Source organism: Lynx rufus, unplaced genomic scaffold, assembly GCF_022079265.1.
Source record: "Lynx rufus isolate CCGP_SWC_20201006 ecotype Redwood Valley unplaced genomic scaffold, mLynRuf1.p SCAF_11, whole genome shotgun sequence".
Classification (NCBI taxonomy): Eukaryota; Metazoa; Chordata; class Mammalia; order Carnivora; family Felidae; genus Lynx; species Lynx rufus.
The window spans coordinates 21,286,358-21,309,343 of NW_025814825.1; the positions used below are offsets into that span (position 1 = coordinate 21,286,358).

The following is a 22,986-nucleotide window of genomic DNA, read 5'->3' on the forward strand; positions in this document are numbered from 1 at the left end:
AGAAAGAAATGATTATGAGAGGTGTTGGAGGGGTTAGCTAACGGTATCGTGGCCATCATTACAATTACAATAGATAAATGTGTCAAATCAGCACGTTGTATGCCTTAAACACACTCATTGTTATAGGTCAATTATATCTCAAAGACAAAACAGGAACGTAAGGAGAGAAAAAATAAAACAAACCAAGAAAGTTGTTTTGGAGCTGCCCTTGACCCTGTGTGACTCCACTCCGGTCCCTTTTCCATAATCCCTTTTCTTGTTGCCCAGCGTTGGCTTTGCCAAGGCCAAGGCAGAGCTCCCACTTGCTTCCTGCTTGTGGCTTTGGCCACGTCTTCGCCCCTGAGAGCTGTCAGTGCCTCGGCCTTTCTGTGCTGCCCTGGCTGTGTGTTCATCACAGTTGGTCTGAGCTGGCTGAGCACAGCCGAGCAGGACAGAGTCTGCAGAGCATGGGAAGCCCAGTGCAGCCCAGTGAAGAATGGGGAGGAGCTCAGAAACCATCAGGCTGGGAAAGAAAGTGGGGCAGGCGGGACACTTCTTAAGGGCTGGGGAGGGGAATTTGTCCTTTATCCTGTGTCCAGTGGGAGCCCCTGAAGGCTTTGAGGAAGACAATGGCAGGCTTGAGCTGGCCCTTAGGAGGCTGACTTTAGTCTCTGTGTGTCGAATGGCTCTGGGCCTCACCTGGCTGAGTCCCAAAAGCCCATCTTCCTAGGTTGCCTATGACTTCCTTCTGCAACTTGTCTGTCACTGAGTGTCGCTGTCTGTGTGGGGCTGTAAGCTCTCAAAGGTCGCTGGCTTTTGTAGGGCACCACTGTCTGTGTTTCTTTTGCTGGCTAGTGGCTGCAAAGCCCACGCCTGGGCACCCTGGCCTTGTTTGACCCTCCCACGGCAATGCAAGGCAGGCATCATGGTGTTCCTGGTATCCGGAACTTATAGATGAGCCAGCTGGGCACCAAACCTAGGATTCTCCCTGGGATGGCTTCTTTCTCTGGAAAACGCCTGTTGATCTTCCCAGATGCTTCCTCTCCTGTGATGGCTGTTGGCTTTCTCGCAGAATATGAGCGCTGTTGTCCCTAAACCCTGACAATGCTTTATTTGTCCCAGACTTCATTGTGTTAGAGATATTTATCTCGTTTTCCCAGGTAGCACCTTGAGGGTCCGGTCTCTGTTATGTCTGCACCCAGCTCAGAGTTAAATCCTTAACTGGAGACAGTCGGCCAAGAACAGGCATTGTCTGTTGGCTGGCACGTATGTATTGTAGGCACTGGACGATAGCCATGAGTAGAGCAGAAGAAATTCCCCACCTGACCTTATGGGACTTGGCCTACTGGATCCTCTGCATGTGATCTCCAGGGACAGACAGACTTGATGTGCCCTTCTTCGGATCTGGGGCAACGTTGTTTTTTGTGTTTTTTTTTTTTTTTGACATTTATTTATTTTTGATAGACAGTGAGAGACAGAGCGCGAGCTGGGGAGGGGCAGAGAGAGGGGGAGACACAGAATCGGAAGCAGGCTCCAGGCTCCGAGCCGTCAGCACGGAGCCCGACATGGGGTTCGAACTCACAAACCGCGAGATCGTGACCCGAGCTGAAGTCGGACGCTCAACAGACTGAGCCACCCAGGCGCCCCTGGGGTAACGTTTTATTTCAAGAAAGGGTCTTTGACAAGTTGAGAGACAAATTTAGAAGTGCTGCCTTTCAGGACAAGGGCTTATTTGTCTTGTGTCCTCCAGGCACTAACAGAACACAGTTCTCTGACATTGGCAGGTTGTAGGTGTTGGCTACACATGCGTGGAATGATTGGAATAGAAGTAGATTATGGGTAAGATTTTACTCTAGGAGGGGAAGGTGACCTTCTCAGGCCCACTCAATTACCAGTCATGCACAATTAGGACACGGCCAGCCCTAAGAGTTCTCTGCAGAAAGAACTAGATGTTAGAGGCAGATAGGGACCTGACAGGATGCATTCAGACTACAAAAGAATTAGCTTGAATTCCAGACCTTGCCTCCAACCGGTTTTGTTCCCTCTCTTGGCATTTGCCCAGCTCTAGGACTCCCTTGTGAGTGTTAGAAGCAGCAACACACAGATGTCTCTCCAAGGCCACTTGGCTGAGACAGGGCCCTGCCTGGAGGAACACAAAAGCCTGGAAGGCTGGAGAGAGGGGCCTCTGGGAGTGACAGAGCTCCCAGAGGATCTTCTCGCCAAAACACTCGTCAGCTGTCAAGGCCACTGCAAACCAGAGAAGGGGCACCAGGACCGGGATGCCAGTGTTTCTAACAACTCACCCTGTGGTAGCAGAAAGGATGATTCCTGGCTTGGCCATTGACCCAGCCCGGCAAGTTACTGTTCTAGCATGAGCGGGGGAGGGGCAGAGAGAGAAGGAGACACAGAATCTGAAACAGGCTCCAGGCTCTGAGCTGTCAGCACAGAGCCCGACGTGGGGCTTGAGCTCATGAACCGTGAGATCACGACCTGAGCTGAAGTCGGCTGCTTCACCGGCTGAGCCACCCAGGTGCCGTGGAGGCTGGGTTTCCGGTGTAGAAATTGTGATGGGCCCCCTTCCCTGGGTGGTTGGGGGAAGTGTCTATAATGAGATATCGCAGGCAAAGCATAGAACCCAGGGCTTGGCACAGAGAAAGCTACAATCAATGTGGGTGATGGTAGTGCTATTTGGAGATGCTGACCACCTTGACAGGTGCCCTTGAGGCTAGGCAGATGGGCACATGGTTTGAGAAGCTGCTCTAAGCAGGGTACTCCTGGAAGGAAATACTTAGAGAGATGTATATTTCCATCCAAAGTTTGCTTGCTCGTTCTGGAACAGAGCCATAGGAACAGGCAGATGACCCTGAAGTGTCACGAGTGTTTCTACCTCCACAGGGACAGGCAAGCCCCGGGCTGCTGGCCAGGGCTGGGCCTGCCCCGCCGTTTCCAAGCTCTGAACCTCCGTGTAGCCCATGTGGGTGAATCCAGGTGAATCGTGGGACTCTGGGTGACTCCCAGGGCTCTGGGCCCAGTCCTGACTTGCTCAGTGTACAGCCTGGGCTGCGGGTCTGGGTAAACATACTCTCTACCCCTTTGCAGTGCGCCGGTCCAAGGCTGCTGATGAAGAGAGGAGTCGCAGAGCCCAGCGCGCCAGGGACGAGTACCGGCGCCACTCACTCCGTGCCATCCAGAAGGGCACCGTCGCTGGCCTCAGCTCCATGTTCCAAGAGCTTGGCCAGAGCCAGGAGCAGGAGGCCAGACTTGACCACCACCTTCCCGGCCCAGGGCCACCGCCACCCCTTGCCGTACCTGTCAGGTGGGTCTGGGGGACTCTGCAAATGCAGTGTGGCTGGAGGATCCAGTCCTGTCTCTGCTCCAACTGCTGTGAAATTTGGAGCTAGTCATTTCCCCACTATGGGCCTCAGTGTCTCAGTCTGCATAATGGGGCAGGAGGGGACAGTGAGGAGTCTGGTCGGAGATTTCTAGTAGCCTCGGAGTTCTGGGAGTCTTAACATTTTGGGTCTAGTCCTTTGAGAATCTAAAGAAAGCTGTGTACAGTCTTGCTTCCAAAATGTGCATATGAACATACCCCAAAATGTCTGCATATAATTTCAAGCTCTTCAGGGTCTACAGATACTGGGTTAAGAACTTGTAATATAAGACCTCAAATGGGTTAAATATGGTCCAGCAGCTTGGAAACCAGTGTTGGCTGCTGTTTCTAACCGCAGGTGGCGCTTGCATCCTGGGTTCTGATACCGGGTTTGCAGGTGAGTGTGCTTGAGTGCAGGGGGGTCATCTCAGGAGTGCTTTGGCAAGGACACTTAAGTGACTGCCCATGCTCGCCAGACCCACGGTCAAGAGGTTGCCTGGAGCGTCTCCTTAGACCAGCCCCGAGGTTGGTCCCCGCACGTCCATCACTGCTGAGCAGCTCCTGCCCCGGTGAGGGTGGACAGTGAGTGTTTGCTGCTTCCCTGAACCACAATTAACTTGCAGGACAGTCATTCACTCCCAAATGACAGTGGCTTGTCTGAGTTTTGCTTTAATTGGGATTTAGGATTATTTATAACCCCCTTCTCCCTCTCCCCGCCGTCTAGGGAGATCTGACCACGTCTGCATTTCTCCTTTCCTTCCTTTCCTTCCTCCCTCCCTCCCTTGTCATTTATGATTCACAAACCAGGAAGTTTAAAAAGAAATATGGAAAAAGACAGACTTCCATTCCTGCCTCCACCTACTTGGTTTTCCCGTGCCCCGTGGGTGGGAGCACTGTTCTTAGTTTATGTGTGCCTGCCCACTTCTGTCGTGTAGTTGCTGACGTGAAAAGTCGTAAAAAGTCCTAGCTCAGTCTCTCTCTCTCTTTTTTTTTTTTTATAAGAAAAGGTTGCATGCTGTATACATGGCTCTGCTTTTCACATCAATTCTTAGCTATTCATTTATTTTTATTTAGTTTTCTTTTTTTAAAAATATTTTTAAGTAATCTCTACACCCAACATGGGGCTCAAACTCACAACCTGGAGATGAAGAGTCACATGCTCCCCTGACAAAGCCATCCAGTGCCCCTATTTAGTTTTCTTTCTTTCTTTCTTTCTTTCTTTCTTTCTTTCTTTCTTTCTTTCTTTCTTTCTTTCAGTGAGAGAGACAGAGAGAGAGAGAGAGAGAGAGAGCATGATGAGGGAGGGACACAGAGAGAGGGAGGGAGAGAATCCCAAGTAGGCTCCATTCTGTCAGTGCAGATCCGATGTAGGGCTTGATCCCGTGACCCTGGGATCATGATCTGAGCCAGAAGTGAGAGTCAGACCCTTAACCCACTCAGCCACCCAGGTGCTCCTAGTTTCCTTTTTTATAGTTACATCGTATTCTACTCCATAGATGTGCTAGAAGTTAATTATCAAAAACTACTGGTAGACATTAGAGTTGTTTGAAATCTTTGGTTATTACCAACAGTGCCCTTAAAGAATAGCCTTGTAGACACTCATCTGACACATGGCGGCCACAGGTGGGAGGCCTATGAGCGGCCGGGAAAATGCCTTTTCTTTCTCTCAGACATCTCCTCCTGTCCTCTTTTCCATTCCCACCTGTGTGGCTTTTTTTCGAACCAAGTGACAACAGTTCTCTTTGGGGAAAAGTAATAACAGTTGGTACGTTATAATCTGCAAAGTGCCTTTAAGCACCTGGACTCATTTAATTGTCTCCACAGGCGTGAGTGTGGGCATCGTGCTTATTCATCTCATAGCGGCCCCCCCTCCTCTCCCCTCCTCTCCCCTCCTCCTCCTTCTCCCCGCTCTTCTGGTCCCCTCCCCCTCCCTCCCTGACTTTCCACATCCCTGCTGTCTTCTCAGCAGGACTTGGGAGCGCCCACGGAGACCTGTCTCCAGGGAAGTCATAGTCCGCTGGTTTAAGGAGGAGCAGCTGCCTCGCCGAGCCGGCTTTGAGAGGAACACCAAATCCATCGCCCCCTGGTTCCATGGTAGGATGGCTTTCTGGGCCCCTGGGGTGGATAATTTCCATGTGTCCACCTCTCTCTGGGGTTGGCAGGAGGTCCTGAAGGACTGCGGTCATCAGGGCTAGTGGAAGACTTTGGACTCTGCTACTTTCACACTACCCCCACAAAGACTGGCCAGTCTCCCAGGGTTAAGGATTGGCTGTCCTGCGTCGCCTGGGTGAGAGTGGAGTGGAGAGAGGTCCCGTGGCTGTCCTCTGTTTGCTCATTGAATGTGCTGCGTTCAAGCCACAGGTTGTGATTTCCCCAGGGCCTGAGCTGAATTACTGAGTGGCCTTCATCAAGGCCCTCAGGGACCAAGGCAGACATGTACGAGCAGGGGTCCAGGACACGGAAGGCACCAGGGATTTCTAATGTGCGTTCCCCTCTCTCTGCTGGGGAGGGATGACCACGATCTTGCTCACTGCTTTCACTCACAGACTCCTTGACCATCAGGGCCTCCTCAGAGGTGTCTTCTCTATATACCCAAGCGTGAGCTCTCCGTGAGCTCTCACTGCACCGTGAGCTCCTGGTAGGCAGGGTCCACATCTCGTTGTCTAAGCCTGCATCCCAGATCCCGGCCATAGGCTGGCACACAGCAGGCTCTGAACAAGTACTTGTTGCTGGGATGACAGAATGGCTGAATGAAGAGGTCAGGGTCACCCAAGCATAGAACATGAGAGCTGGAAGCCTCCCTGGAAGTGTCTCATTCCTCATTTTACAGATAAGGAGACAGGTCCAGGTCAGGGAGGACATTTTCATAATGTCACCAACAGACTTGTAAGGTTCAAGAACACATCTCAAGCTCATGACCCCGTCCAGTGATCTGAACCTGTAGAGGCCTCAGACAGGGAAACAGGATTGTGATTTCAGCAGAGACTTGCTACAGTGAAATAAGAGTGGCTACTGGCTATCAGACTCTTCTGTATCAGTTAGCTGTTGCTACATAACAAATCACCCCAAAACTCAGTAGTTGAAAACAAATTAGCATTTATTATTTATTCATACTTTTTAAAAAATGTTTGTTTATTTTTGAGAGAGAGAGCGCACGAGTGGTGAAGGGATAGAGAGAAATCGGGAGACAGAATCTGAAGCAGGCTCCAGCCTCTGAACTGTTAGCACAGAGCCCGATGCTGGGCTGGAACCCATAAGCCATGAGATCGTGACCTGAGCCGAAGTCGGATGCTTAACCGAATGAGCCACCCAGGCACCCCAATTTATTCATAAGTTTCTGAATCAACTAGGCAGTTCTTCTGGAATGGGCCAGGCTCAGATGATCTGAGCTGAGCTTGCTTGTGTGTCCCCAGACAGCAGGCTGGTCTCCTGGGTGCTGGCTTATCCGGGATAGACTTGACCGAGACATCTCCTCTCTGCTCCATGTGGTCTCTTATTCTCCAGCAGCCTGGCCAGACTGTCAGGTTTCTCTGGATGAGTTGTCTCCTGGCCTTGCTCCCCGAGTCTTCCCTCCCTTGTCAGCACTGAGCCGAGGTTTGCCTGAGGGCGCCTCTGGTCAGAATTGATCTCACCTGCCACAGTTAGCATCCATCAGACCCTTACCTGCCTTTGTTGCACTTCTGCCTGCTTCCTGGGAGCTTGGCCAACCTCCCCTTGGCCTGTGTGCCCTCTTGCAGTGTGAATTGCCAACCTGCTTCCTGGCCAGCTTCCATGTGTTCTCAATTCCATCCGGATGTAGACATGACCCCAGTGTCATGATGGGCACTAGAGACTGTGGGATCTCAAGGGCTACTAGGGAGGCCCTCACAGGCAAGCTGTGGGCATGGCTCCAGCTCCAGGAAAGGCAGCTGGAGTGAAATCAAGCAGACATCACGCAGGGGCGAGCAAGGCCACGTACGCCTTCATCCCCATCTTCAAGAGCCTAAAGAGCTTGTGAACTCCTAAGTATAGGCAGTCACAACATTACAGATGGGGTGAACTGTAGCATTTTTCAGGGACTGTCCCAGGTCATAAAGGTCACAGAGGCACCATCCAGTTCATGCAAGAGTATCTTCAGTGGTCTGCCTGTTTCACTCTGACCCCTCTACAATTTATCATTCACACAGCGTCCTGAGAATATTTTAAATATAAGTCAGATCCTGTCACTCCCCTGCTTAATACCCACTGCTTACTTCCCTTTATGCTTGCAGTGAACTTCAAACTTCATGCTGGGGCCTGCAGGTCCCCAGATGATGGGTCTTGCTTCCTGATTCAGCCTTATACCACAATTCTCCCCTTGTCCACCTTGCTTCCACAGCTCTGGCATTTTTCTTCTTCAGACAAGCCATTTTCTACCCCAGGCCCTTTGCACTTGCTTTTAATCTATTTGGTATTGCTCGTTTCCTAGCTTTTTTTGCATGGATGATGCATTCTTATTTCTCATCTCAGATATCCCCTTTTCCCAAAAGGCCCTTTCCTGAATCCTTACCTAGAGCAGCCTTTGTCAATTTCTCTCACTTTACTACACTTATCTCTTTAAGAGTGCTCACTCGGGACTCCTGGGTGGCTCAGTCAGTTAAGCGTCTGACTCTTGATTTCAGCTTAGGTCATGATCTCACTATTTGTGAGTTTGAGCCCCATGTCGGGCTCTGCTTTGTTGGCACAGATTCTCGGTCTCCCTCTCCCCCTCTCTGTCTCTCTCAGAAAAATAAATAAACATTAAAAAAAAAAGAGCGCTCACCCAATTGATATTTATCTTGTTGTTTGCTTTTGTGTATTCTCCTCCCTTAACAAAAGCCTGTGAAACTAAGGACCTTATTCATTTTCCCTGGATACCTGCCATAGTAAGTGTCCATAGAAAGAATAGAAGAAGGTGGAAGTGAAGTGTCAGTTTAGATCCCAGTCTTTCTGGTCCCCATGAACAGCCATTGCTTCTGTGCACTAGGCCCTGGTGGGTGTGTGGGTCCCCTCAGGGTCTGATGAGTGAGGTTAAGCTAGAGCCATCTGCTTGTAGACGCCTTCCTTCTCCAGGCCTCCACTTATCCAACAGAAGGATGGAGAGGCTCTTTATGGCCCAGAAAGAAGGGACTCAACATTCACAGGTGACTGAGCGACACGTCCTCGAAGCTGGTCCTGGGGGATGCCCTGCCTGTCACTCCCAGTTTTGTGTCCCTGTAGCCCTAAGAGAGCTTGAATCATTGTTTTCCTTTTCATTTATCCATTGGGATCATGGAAACACAACGGTAGCGTCTCAGGCACCTGTGTAGTGCAGCTCAGGAGTTCTGTGGAGATGGGGCTTTGCAGGGGCCCTGCATGCTGGTGGCAGCCAGCAGAGAAGGCATGACACAGGGACTCCAATTGATCTCTAGCTTTATTTTCTCTCCTGATGGAAAAAAACGTAATTTTTATATTGTCACAGGACAAACAGAGCCATGATTTAGGTCTCGTAATTTATGTAACTGATTTCATGTTCTTTTGACAGTTCTATCATAAAGTATGTGAGAAAGTTGCTAATACACAGACCGGAGCTATTTAGTGACAGAATTTTTATTTGATCTGTGACAGAATGGAAGAAAAAGGCTCATGTATGGAGGGTGGCCGACCGCCTTTGCTTGGAGAGGACTGAGTCATGTTCTAAGATGATAGCCTTTCCTCAGTTTCAGTGTTCAAATGTTCCATCATCTTTTATGAATTGGTGGTGACAGTAAACAGTAGTTATTTTTATATATTGCCTTTGCTCAGAAGAGTAAAAAATGTAGCAGCCCCATGCTGGTTTCCAAACTCTTGAGAGTACCTTTGCTCATACCTAAAATCCCAAAGCCTGGAACGACTGGTATGGTCCAACTTCTGCCCCAATGTAGGCATTTCCTGACAGCATCTCTGAGAGCCTCCCCCGTACCAAACCTTCCAGAGATGGAGCTACTGACCATAGTGTGCCCAGACAGCCTGCACCCATTTAATTGTTAGGGAGACTTTGCCCCAGGTTGGCTGGGGGCCCTGCCTTCAACTGGTCTTGGCAGACATCTTAGCGGGGGCGGCTCCGCTCCCTGTATCTCCCATGCTCCTCCTGGGGACCGGCAGGCTGGCCCACGCACGCTCTTCTCAGGGACCAGAGACCAAGTGGCATTCTTGGCTTGTGAATCTAGTCTTTGAAGCAGGACGCTATTGCCCTCATCTCACACCATTGGCCACGTTATGTCCCAGGGTTCAGGGGTGGAAAAATATATGCTACTTCTTTCTGTGAGGAAGACAAGGAGGGGAGGAGAATTTGAGTCAATAATGTCATCTGTTACAATCCCAATATAAGTCTTTTCTTTTCTGGGTAGAACAGTCCTAGTTAATTTAGCTGGGTTTTAGATGCAGGTTAAAAATGACCACCGTGATTTCTAGTTCCTTCCCTTCCCTCAAACACATCCGGTTGTGTTGTGGGGTATACAGTCCAAAGAGCAATGTGGACAAGGAGTCTGAAGCTATGGGGCCCACTCTAGAACCTAGCAGCTCTGTGACCTTGGGTGTGTCCTTTATTTATTTATTTATTTATTTATTTATTTATTTATTTATTATTTTTTAAATGTTTATTTTTGAGAAAGAAAGAGAGACAGAGCATGAAAGGAAGAGGGGCAGAGAGAGAGGGAGACACAGAATCTGAAGCAGGCTCCAGGCTCTGAGCTGTCAGCACAGAGCCCGACACGGGGCTGGAACTCACAAACCGTGAGATCACGACCTGAGCTGAAGTTGGACGCTTAACCGACTGAGCCACCCAACAGCCCCTGGGTGTGTCCTTTAAATGCCCATCTATGAAATTGGGATTTTCACATCGATTTCACGGGACTTAGGAAGAGAAGCCAACAAATGTGCTTTGTCCGCCATAACGAGCCCGATCGGTGTGAGTGCTGATGTCTCTCCGAGTCTGAGGTGGGCCACCAGAGACCCCACCCCCTCTGGGAAACAGAGTGTATATGGAGGCGGGGGGTTGGGAGAGGACTCAGAACAAGAAGGGAGGGGAGGAGAACTGGCTTCCTGTTGGGACCAAGGGTTTCTCAATAGTCTCCTCTGTTAAAAAGAGAAAGTGGTAAAGTTATTCCTTGGTTCTCCTTCGTTCATTGTTATGTTCCAGGGTTGTAAGAGAGCCTTGTAGTTATACAAAAATACTCCTGAGAAAAGCTACTGCATATGAGCTTGGCTTGGAGGAAAAAAATCTATTTTTGGACTTCAACATGTATCTAAAATTATTAAGAACATCCTCTGTCTGAACATTGTCTCAGTCAGACCCCATTTCTCTTTCTGTGCTTTACTTGTAGGAAAACAGTCACAACGTGAGCCACGGTGTATTGTCTTGGCGGCTGCCCGCTGGCGTCTTGCAGGTTGACATTAGGACTTGGTAGGGAATCAGCAGTGGCTGATGTAGTTGGTTTGGCAAACTACTCCCACAAGACCCTTCTCAGGGCCTGGGGGCGGACCTTGAACACAGCCTCACCTGCATGCGGGTGGGGTGTTACTGTCATGGCTTTTCTGACCTTCACCGGGGAGGAGGTATTCCCCAGGTGCAGTCTGCAGGGTGCCCAGCAGTTGAGGGTGGCTTTCCACGCAAAGCTTGAGCTACCCAGTGGAACGGGCACTGCTTCCTACCTTTCCACACTGTGACTCCCAGGGCTGCAGGGTTCTAGGATGGGCCCAAACCTTTAGACTCCTTGTTCACCTTGATCTTTTTTTTTTTTTTTTTAATGTCTATTTTTTGAGAGAGAGAGAGAGCGCGAGCTAGCAGTGGGGGAGGGGCAGAGAGAGAGGAAGACATAGAATCCCAAGCAGGCTCCAGGCTCGGAGCTGTCAGCGCAGAGCCCAACTCGTGGCTTGAACTCATGAGCTGTGAGATCATGACCTGAGCTGAAGTCGGATGCTTAGCCAACGGAGCCATCCAGGCGCCCCTATCTTGCTCTTGATTACAACGCTTCCAAATGTATTTGAAGGAAGGGAAGGAAATAGAAGTCATTGTCACGTGTAGTGATTATCTGGGGGAATGTCGGTCTTGGAAAAGAGAACCTGTGGTGTGGGATGGATGGGGGAACAGAGCCGCCACTTCTTGATCTCAAGTTCTGTCTTGAGAGGAGGAGATTATTAAAGGGGATACGACCAGAGCTGGGGGCTAAGCGTTTGGAAGAGATACGTTCCACTTCGGTACAAGAAAGAACTTTTTGGTGGCTACAGCTTACCACCGGGCAGTCTGGGTGGCTAGTGGACTCACCGAATGGGAGAATGGGGACCTTTACGCTTTCTGTCCTTTGTGTCTGGGATACAATGTGATTCTGAGCGCATGTTTTGCTGGCATCACGCGAGGACCATGGGCTCTGCTCCTGCTGAGGCTCCAGAGCTTTCTCTGGTGGTTGGGAGCATTGGAAACTATGGCCAGGGCACGGGGCTGGCCACTAGTGGGCGCTTGGGAGTCTGCGGGCTGAGGATGAAGGGTGTTCTTCCCAAGACTGTTGGCTTCTTCCCCTTCCTCATTTCTCTATTGCTGGTGGCGTTACTGGTCCAGGAGCCGAGGCACAGGCAGTGGTGACCCCTTCTGGATGGTTTTCAGGAGTCCTGCAGCCGAAAGGCAGACCCACCAGGTGTCCTGCAGGGAGGCAGCCCTCTGTGAGGTGGGAAGGATTGTGCCTGGAAGGCAGAGGCCGAGTGGGAATGGAGCGTAGACTCAGTTCCTCCAACTGCATGCGCTGGGAGGTCCCTTCTTCTCTGAGCTGTATGGAAGGACTTGGTTGGCTGACCAGCGCTGATCATCGGCGATCCCTCCAGCATGATGGTTGCATGTGGCTGTTTAGACATATGGGGGTGGGGGGAGTGGATGTGCACCGTCTCACAGGCGCTCTCAACTGCTCTTGACCCAGTCATGGTTCACTTTTTACAGGTGACCATACTGAGGCCCAGAGAGCTTGAGAAACCAACCCCTGTCACCCAGCAGGAATCACAGGAGCTGTAGGGCTTCTGGATCCTGGCCTTTCCTACTCCATTTTGGCGGTCCCTTAAATATACTGTTGCCCAGGGAGGGAGATCGGGGCCTAGAAGTGTTCCCTCTGGATTCCCTATCCCTTACTGTATATTCATTTGAACCTCTTTTGGATGCTGCCCGGGTTCTTTATTTTTAAATCTCACGCTTGCTCGTTCTGTGACCTTGTGGAGTGGAGATGCCACTGGTCTCCTGGCCCAGCTGGAGGGAAATCTGGCAATGCCCTGTTTGGCCTTTGGGATCACTCTCAGAAGCTAGCTTTTCTGGGGCCGAGATGGAGAGAGTGAACCAGCCCAGCCCCCATCCTTGCTGTCCAAGATCCGTGGGAGGACAGGGAACCGTGGTGAGGTTTGGAACCTGCAGCCAGAATGAGGGACTTGGGCAGCTGTGGACCCAGACACAAAATCCATGCTAAGCTTGGAATAGCCGAAGACACCGGCAGGTGCAGAAAGTAGTAATATCCACTTTGTAGTTGTGTTATGAGGATTAAGTTATAATATTTATAAAGTGTTTAGAACATTCCTGGCATACAAGAAATGCTTCCATTTGTCACCTGGAATAAATAAACACGGTAGCCTTTGGAGATGCATATCATGATTTGAATATGTAAATGGTGGCCTCACACCCTGAGGCGATGCTTCTGCTGTCAAGGAAGTGAAGAAAAAGATGACATCAAATGACTGTGCTTAAAAGGAAGACGATACCTGTTTAGCCTTCCCACCCCCAAAAAGCGAAAGTCTGGATTTTCTTACGTTATGGACATGATCCCCCTCTTGCAATGTTTTTTGAAAGCTGTGAGGGTAACACACGGGGTCATTTGGAAGGATGGTTGGCTTGTCACAGATCCATCATGTCAAAGTTAGATTGCTAACTCCCCTCTGCCCAGCAGAATGTGGAATGGAAATTTTCCACCAACTCGGATCCCAAATGCAAACATTTCCAAAGAGGAAAAAAGTAGGTCAGTTGACCTACTTTCCTCTTAAGCTCTTGCTTAAGCTGTTCCAACTAAGAAATAAAGGGATCTTTTTCCTTCTTTCAAAAAAAGGTTGTGCGCTGGCTGTAAAGTCTCAAAAAAGGGAAAAAAAATTACAAAGAAGAGCAACACTAATTTTTGCTTTGGGAAGGCGTAGATTGTAAATGGCATTTTCAAGGTCTTAACTCTTTCCTTTCGGCCGGCCGTCTGTCGTTCTGTGTTTTTGATTTCGGCCTTTTGTGTCTTGTCTACCTCACACGTTTATTTTGGCTCTTTTGCTGCCGTCTTTACTTTCTGATCCACAGGTGGGGGTGACTAAAATGTGTGGGCAGGGACAGGGCTAGGGGATCTAGTTGGATTTGAGAGGACTGAATTTTTGTTTTCTTTCTGGATTTAAAAAAAGCACAGAGTAACAATAAACCATGATTTCTGTTGATGTAATTGATTTAATATTCTTCTGACAGTCCCATCGTATTTCTGGTGTTCCCAGAAGATCCCTCCTATCTTCCTAACTCTGGGAAGTGCCTATCATAGGTTAGACCCTTCTTCAACTCCAGCAAGCTATTTTGGGACTTTCTTTGCTCCAGGCTCTGTAGTCTATCTAGTTTCTCACCCGTTTCCAACCCCAAGTTCATCCCAGCCCTGGCACCCACGGCCACTGCTCAGCCCAGAGCATCAGCTGTGCATTTTCCTGAGGGCAGGCATGCGGTTGAGAAGGAAAATTTAGAGCGAGGGGCACAGCTGCTGTCTTGAAACCACCAACGTCCCCTAACCTGTTGAAGGCCTCAAGGTCAGGATGTGAAGTACATGGTGAAAGGCGCAAGGTGCTGACTTTGATTCAGTCTGGCGAACTTTGCAGCACTTAGCTGTCCGGAGACGGAATAAGTTGTCTCTGGGAGTCGTGAGCACCCAGTGCTGGGGTGTGTAAACAGAGGCCAGACAGCCCTTCGGTCAAAACAGCGAGCCTGTGGATTGTCCAGTTTGATGGGGATTAGGTCTGATCACATGACATTTCCCCCCTAACGTGCCCACTGTTAGTTATTCTGTCTCTGCTTACCTGAGAAACAAATAATGGTGGCTTTGGCATTTGCTGGAGAATCAAGTCTAGTCTCAACTACAATAGTAGTTGAGAAGACTTTCTGGAAATGAAGATTCATTAATATTTATGCTTAATTATTAAAAGTTTATCGGACTCAAATTACCTTCTGTCTAGTAATTAAGTTCTTTATGGATTTACATGCCCGAGCATTTGCTTACCGGTTTCATTTCAAACCAGGATGCTGCTTTTGGGTGTTGTGATTCACACTCTGTCTCACCAGCCTCCAGGGGTGCACAGGGCAGGAGGGTAGCCCCTACCCCTGCGACAGCCTAGAAATGCTTCCTGGAGGAGAACAGCATGGCTTGCATACGCAATCAACGTATGGTTTCTCCTGTAATCGACACAAATGTGCCGCCCCTGCAGACAGTGGGGCATTGCCAACATTTGTGCAGTCGGGATGTAGGTGTCAGCGTCCAGAGAAAATGCAGTTCCCTTGCTTTTCTACATTTTCTCCCATATCCTGAACTTCTCATCACCTCCTTTTCCTTTCTGGGTAGTAGGGAAAAAATAAACTCTAGTCCATTTTTGGTTAACTTTGTCCTACTCAGTGGAGTAGTCTTTTTTAGTTAAACTGCCTTTTGGGGGAGATGAGGTCTTTGGGTTTTCTCTCCCCACCCCCTTGCTTCTCTGCAAGGGGGCATTTGGGGTGTTTGGGGCTTCTCTCCAGGGTGAGGAGGTGGTCAGGGGCAGGGCTGCAGGGCAGATGTTCAGACTTCGTCTTGCATGAGGGTATGTGGCTGAGGCGACCAGAGAGGCAGAAACCTGGGTGTCTGCTTCCGAGCCCTGTATGCCGTATGGGGCTGTGTCCATCTGGAGCACACCAAAGTCCCGCTTGGATTGGTGGCACCCCCGGAAAGGAGGCACTTTTTTTTTTTTTAAGTTTATTTATTTTGAGAGAGAGCTGGGGGGAGAGAGAGAGAATCCCAAGCAGGCTCTGCACTGTTAGCACAGAGCCTGACACGGGGCTCGAACTCACGAACCGTGAGATCATGACCTGAGCCGAAACCAAGAGTCAGTGCTTAGCCGACTGAGCCCCCTAGGCGCCCCTGGAGAGGGGGCACTTCACCTTGTACTGGTCCTCAGGTGTGCAGTGCACTGGTTGCTATCCACAGGGGTGTGGTTGGTTAGCCTCCCCTGTGGCGTCACGCTGGCTTTGATGTTGTAACAGATCATTTATTAAGTTTTTGCTTTGTGCTGGGCTATGGCAGGTAAGCATGGAACAGCCGGTGTTTCATTTAGTCCTCCCACAACTCTCTGGAAGAACTAGTAATACTGGCCGTGAGGCAGGTGCACAGTGTTTAAAGTGTGCTGGCTTCTCGCTCACATTTGTTAATTTATTTAAGCCTTATAACATCGCATGTGTGCTTCTGCTAGCATTAGCCTCGTTTCACAGACGAGGAAGCTAAGGCACAGAGAATGGAGGCCACGTGCATGAGGCCCACTGTTTGTAAGGGGGGGCAGTGGGGTTCAAACCCCAGTGGTCCATGCTCGGATCTGTGATGCAAAACAGCCTTGTTGCCATTTCACAGTTAAGTAACTGCCGTGGGGCATGCAGTACTCAGGGAGCTAGTTCCTGCCCAGTCCAGAATGTCTCCTTGAGCAGGGAGAGATGGCTCTTCCGTTAGGAGACACCAGCGTCTCTGGGTCGTGGGGTGAGCTGTTTCAGCTGCCATGCCTTATTCTTGGCTGAGGCAAGTGTCTGCTGTTTCCTAGGCCTCCCTCCCACAGAATTCCTGAAGGGTGCCCTCCAAGTCTCCTACAGTCTGCAAAGTCCTCACGCAATAAATAGAGCGAAACTGGGAATTGTCAGTGTTTGGAATTACCCAATTACCTGGGCAGGGGCACGAGGAGGCAGGCTCCCTGCGTAAGGCATTTGCATAATTAATTTATTGATTGTTAATATTACGCTGCTGTTGTGTGCTAGGCACATGCTAAGTACAGAGCATGTGGTGGTGAATGAAACTGACAACTTTCCTGCCCTCACAGAACGTACATTCATTTGCAAGTAACAGAAAAAAATCAAACTGATAGAATCAAAGAGAGGATTTATTTGCTTATATGACTGAAAAATCCAAAGGTATGTCTAGCTTCAGGCTTTGCTTGATCCAGGGAGCTTAGGTTGGCCTGGCCTTTCTCCATCTCTCAGCTCTGTTGCTCTACATGTTGTTTTCATTCCCAAGCAATGCATCAGCCTGTGGTTGCATGCCCGCTTTTGCTGAGTTTGAAATCCAGGAGACATAGGGCATGGTTTTCTCTCAATACTCTGAATACTAGTCCCCATATCCTGCCTTGTTGGGTCTGCTTTGGTCACATGCTCACTCCTGACTCCAGTCCCTATGGTCAGAGGCATGAGACCTCTGATTGGCTAGGCTTGAGTCACATGACCATACCTGGCACGGGAGAGAGTCCATCCCACTGCAACTGCATAGACATGAATGAGAGGGTGTGGCTTTCTAAAAGAAGGTCCACGATCCCTTGCCAGAAGAAGGGCAACTGGTCCTGAGTGGGCAAGACTGATGGATGTCTATCATAGAGAGGAAAAAAAACCTGTCCTCTGTCCTAGTGAAACTGTCCGTCCGGTCAGCAAGACTGGCATGAATCAAATAATTTATGCTTCCAGTTGAAGTTAGTGCTACACAGGATCCTTGGGTAGCCAGGTTGGGAGGTCATTTTGCTGGGTGGTTGCAAACCTCTGTCACCAACAGTGGCATTAGTGATTTGAACCTGGCATGTCAGCTTAGAGCAGGCAGTCATGGGTGTGGGATACTGCCTCTTGTGCATGGCTGTATCTGGAACCAATAAGCTCATCCACTGAAACCCTCGTCTCAGCAGTTCGCTATGTTAAATTCGTTAAATTTCATTTGGAGGTATAAAAAATGAAGGCATGCGAGCTCCTTTATCACAATCTCTGTGGCTTTAGGATGCTTTAAGAAACTGTTGAGAATGAAGAGCTTAACAATTCCAGCCTCTTTAATGATACCGTCCGGAAAGTATGGCAATAAGAAAGGAAAGTCACAAAAATGAGTGAGAAATAGCTAACCCGTCATGGAGGAGTTGCCGGCCGGTGAGGCGTAGCTATAGTGAAAGCTGTAAGAAATATGCACGTCAGATAAATTGAGACCCATAAAAAGTAAACCCGTCGTGTCTGGCCCTCCTGCGTTTCTTTCTTTCCAGAGAGAAACCCTAACAGAGAAATAAAAGAAGCTCATTTGGTTACCCAGGTGCAATTCAGAGCTAATGATTTCAGGGAATGGGCATGGAGGTGGAGGAGGGGCTGGGAACTGAATCCCGGGCCGGCCTTAGAATTTGCTAACATGTGGATTTTTGGGTCCCTTATAGCTGAGCGTCTTTTGAAGCTGTGCCTTCCCTTTCCTGGGGCTGCCACAGTTAGCACCGGTGGGATAAATATTTTGATAGCAACTTGAAGTTGTTGGCAGGTTTGAGAGCATCTGCATGGGATGCAGAGAGATGATTAGGTGGCGTGGGGAAGAAGGCACGGGGATGCATGGGGATTCGTGCTCTGTGCAGTAAGAAGGGAGTCGGGAGCTGTTGGCTGCACCTCGCGGGGGGGTGCTGGGTGCAGACGCCTGCCTGCCTGCGACATTAATGGGTATTGGGACAGGGATAGCAAGCCTTGCCTTAAGCCTTGACTTCTTGGCTGGCCATCCTCCCCTCCTGTGTTCCTAGCTTCTCAACCGTCAGGGGGCAGCCGCCCTGGAAGGCTTAGGTTCCCTGACCTTGGCCCTGGCTTTTTCTGCCGAGGCCCAACAGAGGGCGCTGTAGTTGCCTTTGAAGCCCAAAGCCCAGAGGAGCCCTGGACTATTTTTGCTCTAACTTTTGTTGTTATTGTCAATGAGAGATCTGTCGGGTCTATCTCCATGTCAGTGGTTCTCAACTTACCAGGGGTGATTGTGCCCCAGGGAAGAGCTGATAGTGTCTAAAGGCATATTTGGTTGTCACAACTGCAAGGTGCTGTTGGCATCTAGCAGGTAGAGGTCAGGGATGCTGTTATACATCCTACAATGCATTCTGCAGACCCTTATCTGGCTCAAAATGTCAACAGTGCCAGGTTGAGAAACCCTGGTCTACCTATAGATTTATGTTTACCTCTCCACCAAGCTTTTTTTTTTTTTTTTAATTTTTTTTTTCAACGTTTTTTATTTATTTTTTTTGGGACAGAGAGAAACAGAGCATGAACGGGGGAGGGGCAGAGAGAGAGGGAGACACAGCATCGGAAACAGGCTCCAGGCTCCGAGCCATCAGCCCAGAGCCTGACGCGGGGCTCGAACTCACAGACCGCAAGATCGTGACCTGGCTGAAGTCGGACGCTTAACCGACTGCGCCACCCAGGCGCCCCTCCACCAAGCTTTTTAATTGTTGCTGGAAAGACCTACAAGTGTAACTTCTTGTTTACTTCTTTAAAAAAAAGTTTTTTTTTAATGTTTATTTATTTTTGGGAGATAGAGAGGCAGAGTGCAAGCAGGGGAGGGGCAGAGAGAGGGAGAGGCACAGAATCCAAAGCAGGCTCCAGGCTCTGAGCTGTCAGCAGAGAGCCGGATGCGGGGCTCAAACTCACCAACCTGCGAGATCATGACCTGAGCCGCTATCTGACGCCCAACAGACTGAGCCACCCAGGTGCCCTACTTCTTTTTAGAAATGATCTTACCTCGTCAGGACCTCCATTCTGCTAATGCCTGAAAAAAAAACCCTTAAAATTTCCGGTTCCTCTGGTTTAAGAGTCTCTTTCAGTTTACCTCAGTTACTTTCTAGCAACTATTCAACCTTAATTTTAAACTCGAAGTTCTGCTTCTCCCTTCTCACGGGGTCTCTCCAACATCACTCCTTCCCCCCAAGTAGTGTCTGAGTGTAAGGGCAGCTTGTGGCTTGGGAGGAAGCCAAAGAAAGGCCGTGGTTGGTTGCTCATCTCTGGACTTCGTTCTCTGCTTTTAGGGGTCCCCTTCCCCGTGCTGATTATCCCCTAAACTTGACTTGGCTGTACCTTGACTCTTGCTGGGGCTTCTGAATTTTAACAACTGACATCAATTAGCTGTTAGTGAAGACCGTCCACCCACCCCAAAGCCTAAGTTCGGGGGTCACCTTGCCTCTTTTCTGGGCTCTGCTCTTTTTTTTTTTTAAGTTGATTTATTTTGAGAGAGGGAGGGACGGAGAGAGAGAGAGCGAGCGTGCGTGTGCAAATGGGGGAGGGGCAGAGAGAGAGGGAGAGAGAGGCAATCCCAAGCAGACGCTGCGCTGTCAGTGCACAGCCTGACTCTGGGCTGGAGCTCACCAACCCGGAGATCATGACCTGAGCTGAAGTCTGATGCTTTATGGACTGAGCCACCCAGGCGCCCCTGGGCTACACTCTTAATGACGATTATTTTTCAAAAAACCCTAAGTCCTAAAGGTTCATTTCACTGGCTCCCTCTTCCCTCTCTTGTCCTCACAGTTTATGATCATTATGGAAAGGAACAAGGCTGTCCCTTATTGTTTTATTTTCTTACTCTCCTTTATTTTTCACTCACATTCCCATTCCTCCTCAATAAGCAGCCTCTCTGATAATACTGTGTATCTGTTCAAACGGTTCTTGTATATATATTGTATATATATATCACCCGAGGGGGGTTACTCTGCTCTTTATTTTCTTTTTTTCTCATGGTAGCGTTGACCTTGGTGCTTTTCTGTGGCTAGTTTTTATGTGAAATTAGTTTGCCTGAACATTTCAAGTGAAACAAGAGCCTGGAGAGTTGTTTTGGACTCTCCAGAGCCACCTGTTCTATTATTTTTGTGAAGTGCTCACAAACAGGGCAGCTTGCCTCTCCGGAGTAGCTCGGCTCTGTTCCCCTCCCCCCACATGGGTCTGGACTTTCTCTTTCTTTCTTTTCTTTTGCCCTACCCGGCTCAATTTTTATGCCACTCCCAGTGGTCGAAGGTGGCTCTGGAGGGTGTCACCATGGGCCTCTTGCACTTCCCCAGGATTGCAGAAGGCAAATCCTTCCCAAGTTTTGACTGCTGTTCTTAAGTTAGCCTCCTGCTTTCCAGTGAGTTCCTGTTGACTGCTCTCGGGTCCATTGGTCACTCTTGCTTCTCTCTTCTTCCTGTGGAAACACCTGGTATCGTGAAGGTCTTGTGTTGACTATTTGTTCCCACCACTGTTTGTATGTGGGGTTCATGGGACCACCTTGCTACCTAGTTCTGTTGTAACCATAGCCCATGGACTTTTGGTTTCGTCTTTACTTGTCCTGCTTCTTCTTATTTGGGGATTTGGACAGATTGGAAAATGATGTTGCTGCCATCACAGATTCTACCTTGTCCTACCCTGTGCTTAAGTACATTTACCTGAAAGCTGAGGTAAATCATTCTTGTTCCTCACTCTGTCTCACCGAGCATCTGTTACGAGAGCCATGCTGTTCCTGTCTCTGGCCTGTTATTTCTAATTGCTGCACAGTATTCTTCAGGGTGAATCTACCTGGTTTTGCTCATCCACTCTGAGTCATGGACACCCTGATTGCCCCCAACTTACCAGCACCACAGATCAGTCCAAGAACCAGTTACGTCTCTTGGCGCCAGATGCTTATGGACCTGTGTGACGATTTCTTTAGAATATATCTCAGTAATGGAATTGTTGGGCCAGAGGGTATACATGCAGTTAATTTGACTAAGGGTACCAGTGGCTCTCCAGAAGGCTGATCCGGCCCCTATTGCCAGCAGCCAAATGTGAGAGTTGCTCTAGCCCCATGTTCCAGATCCCACACCAGAACGCGGTAGAGGTCCTTGGTCCCCTCCACGATTCACAGGAACTTGGGGAGGCTGGCAGACATCATCATCAGGCTCTTCTGTCTCCAAATACATCATTCTGCCCTAATTGTGGCTCTATTATGTGGGCAAAATTGGGGTACGGGGGGATATTCTACTTTCTCAATATCTGTGGGGTGCAGGAACATGAGTGGGGCCCCTCCCTTTAGTCCTTCATCCCCTCTGTCCCACCCCAGCCCAGGAAAAGCTCTTTCCCATCTGGCAGAGACTTCTCATAGGACCTATCCCATGTCCTCTCTAGAGTAGGTCAGTTAAATTGTGTTCAGACCTCCAAGTATTACTTTAAATACAGAGGAAGTTTCTAGAATGTAAAAATCACTTTTTACCTTTTTGCCAATCCTGGCTTGCAAGACTGTTTACACTCTAGCTCGGCGAGTCTCAAACCTGGCTGCCAGTTGGAATTACCTGAGAAGATTGTAAACATGACTGATGCTTGTTGTTCCCAAAGTGACTGACACAAGACTCAGTCAGAGTGGGCCAGGATTGAGAACCATGCTCTAGAGACTCAAAACAGCCAACACTGACATTTAAAGCTCATTAGCGATCCTTTTTTTCCTAGGTGGTAACCTCCCCATCCCTCAAAGGACATTGACCGACTTTGAATGAATGTCATAGCATAATGTGTGGGGAGGTACAGAGCAATGATATTTAAATACTTAAAATATTCAATGTTGAATATACGTGGTGTGTGCACGTACAGATGTGAAGGGCATGAAGGGAGCTTCAGCAGCGGGGACACGACCAATCCTGGAAGCACCTGTGTGCTCGTCCCCAGGGCAGCCCCTGCTCCTTCCACCAGATGTGATCTGTCGCCTGAATATTTTCTCCATCAGCTCTTTGCTTCATTTCTTATTTCTATGTTAATCTCCAAACACTGTAGTGTTTAGCTTTGTGAGCTTTTCCATTTAATATAAACGGAACTATAGTGGCGTTATTTTTTAGTTATTAGCTTGTTTCATGCTTCATTGAAAAAAACTTTTCTCTCATTGCATTTTTCCATCTCCGTTGTTTGGAGGTTATACCGCTCTCAGTGCTCGTCTTTTGGTGGTTGGTTTAGAGGATTTAACATTCATATTTCACGTATCCTAAAGTTGATGTATATCGTTACCCTCTTCCTAAACACACAGAATTTTTATTTATTTTTAATGTTTATTTATCTATTTTGAGAGAGAGTGGGCACACGAGAGAGGGCGTGAGTGGGGGAGGAGCGGAGAGAGAGGGAGAGACAGAGAATCCCAAGCCGGCTCCGTGCTGTCAGCGCAGAGCCCAGCTCGGGGCTCGGTCATGAACCGTGCGCTCATGACCTGAGCCGAAATCAAGAGTTGGAAGCTTAACTGACTGAGCCACCCAGCTGCCCCTATTTTTGTTTTTTATTATTTTTTGAAGTTTTATTTATTTAGGTAATCTGTATACTCAACATGGAGTTTGAACTCACGACCCCAAGATCAGGAGTCGCGTGCTCTTCTGACTGAGCCAGCCAGGTACCCCCTAAACACATAGATTTTTTGAAGTCCAGCATTTCTACTCTCAACTGATCAGATGTTGTCAACATTACAGTTCTATCTTTTTTTAAACCCTCCACTATCCATTATTAGTATTATTTCGTAAGTCAACAATATACTGTTAACTTACCTGTGATATCTGTCCTCATCATGCCTTCTAGCCTCTCAGATGGTCTATCCAGGATCCAATTTCTTCTACCTGAAGTA

At 48.9% G+C, this 22,986-nt stretch overlaps 1 protein-coding gene across 1 annotated transcript in view; it reads left to right on the top strand.

Moving 5' to 3' along the window:
* SH2D4B (SH2 domain containing 4B) overlaps positions 1-22,986 on the top strand; it is a 62,565-nt gene that overhangs the window by 26,471 nt on the left and 13,108 nt on the right. The window contains exons 4-5 of the mRNA XM_047073061.1: positions 3,079-3,295; positions 5,319-5,443. Of these exons, the coding sequence (XP_046929017.1) occupies positions 3,079-3,295; positions 5,319-5,443 (342 nt within the window). The remainder of the gene's footprint in view (positions 1-3,078; positions 3,296-5,318; positions 5,444-22,986) is intronic.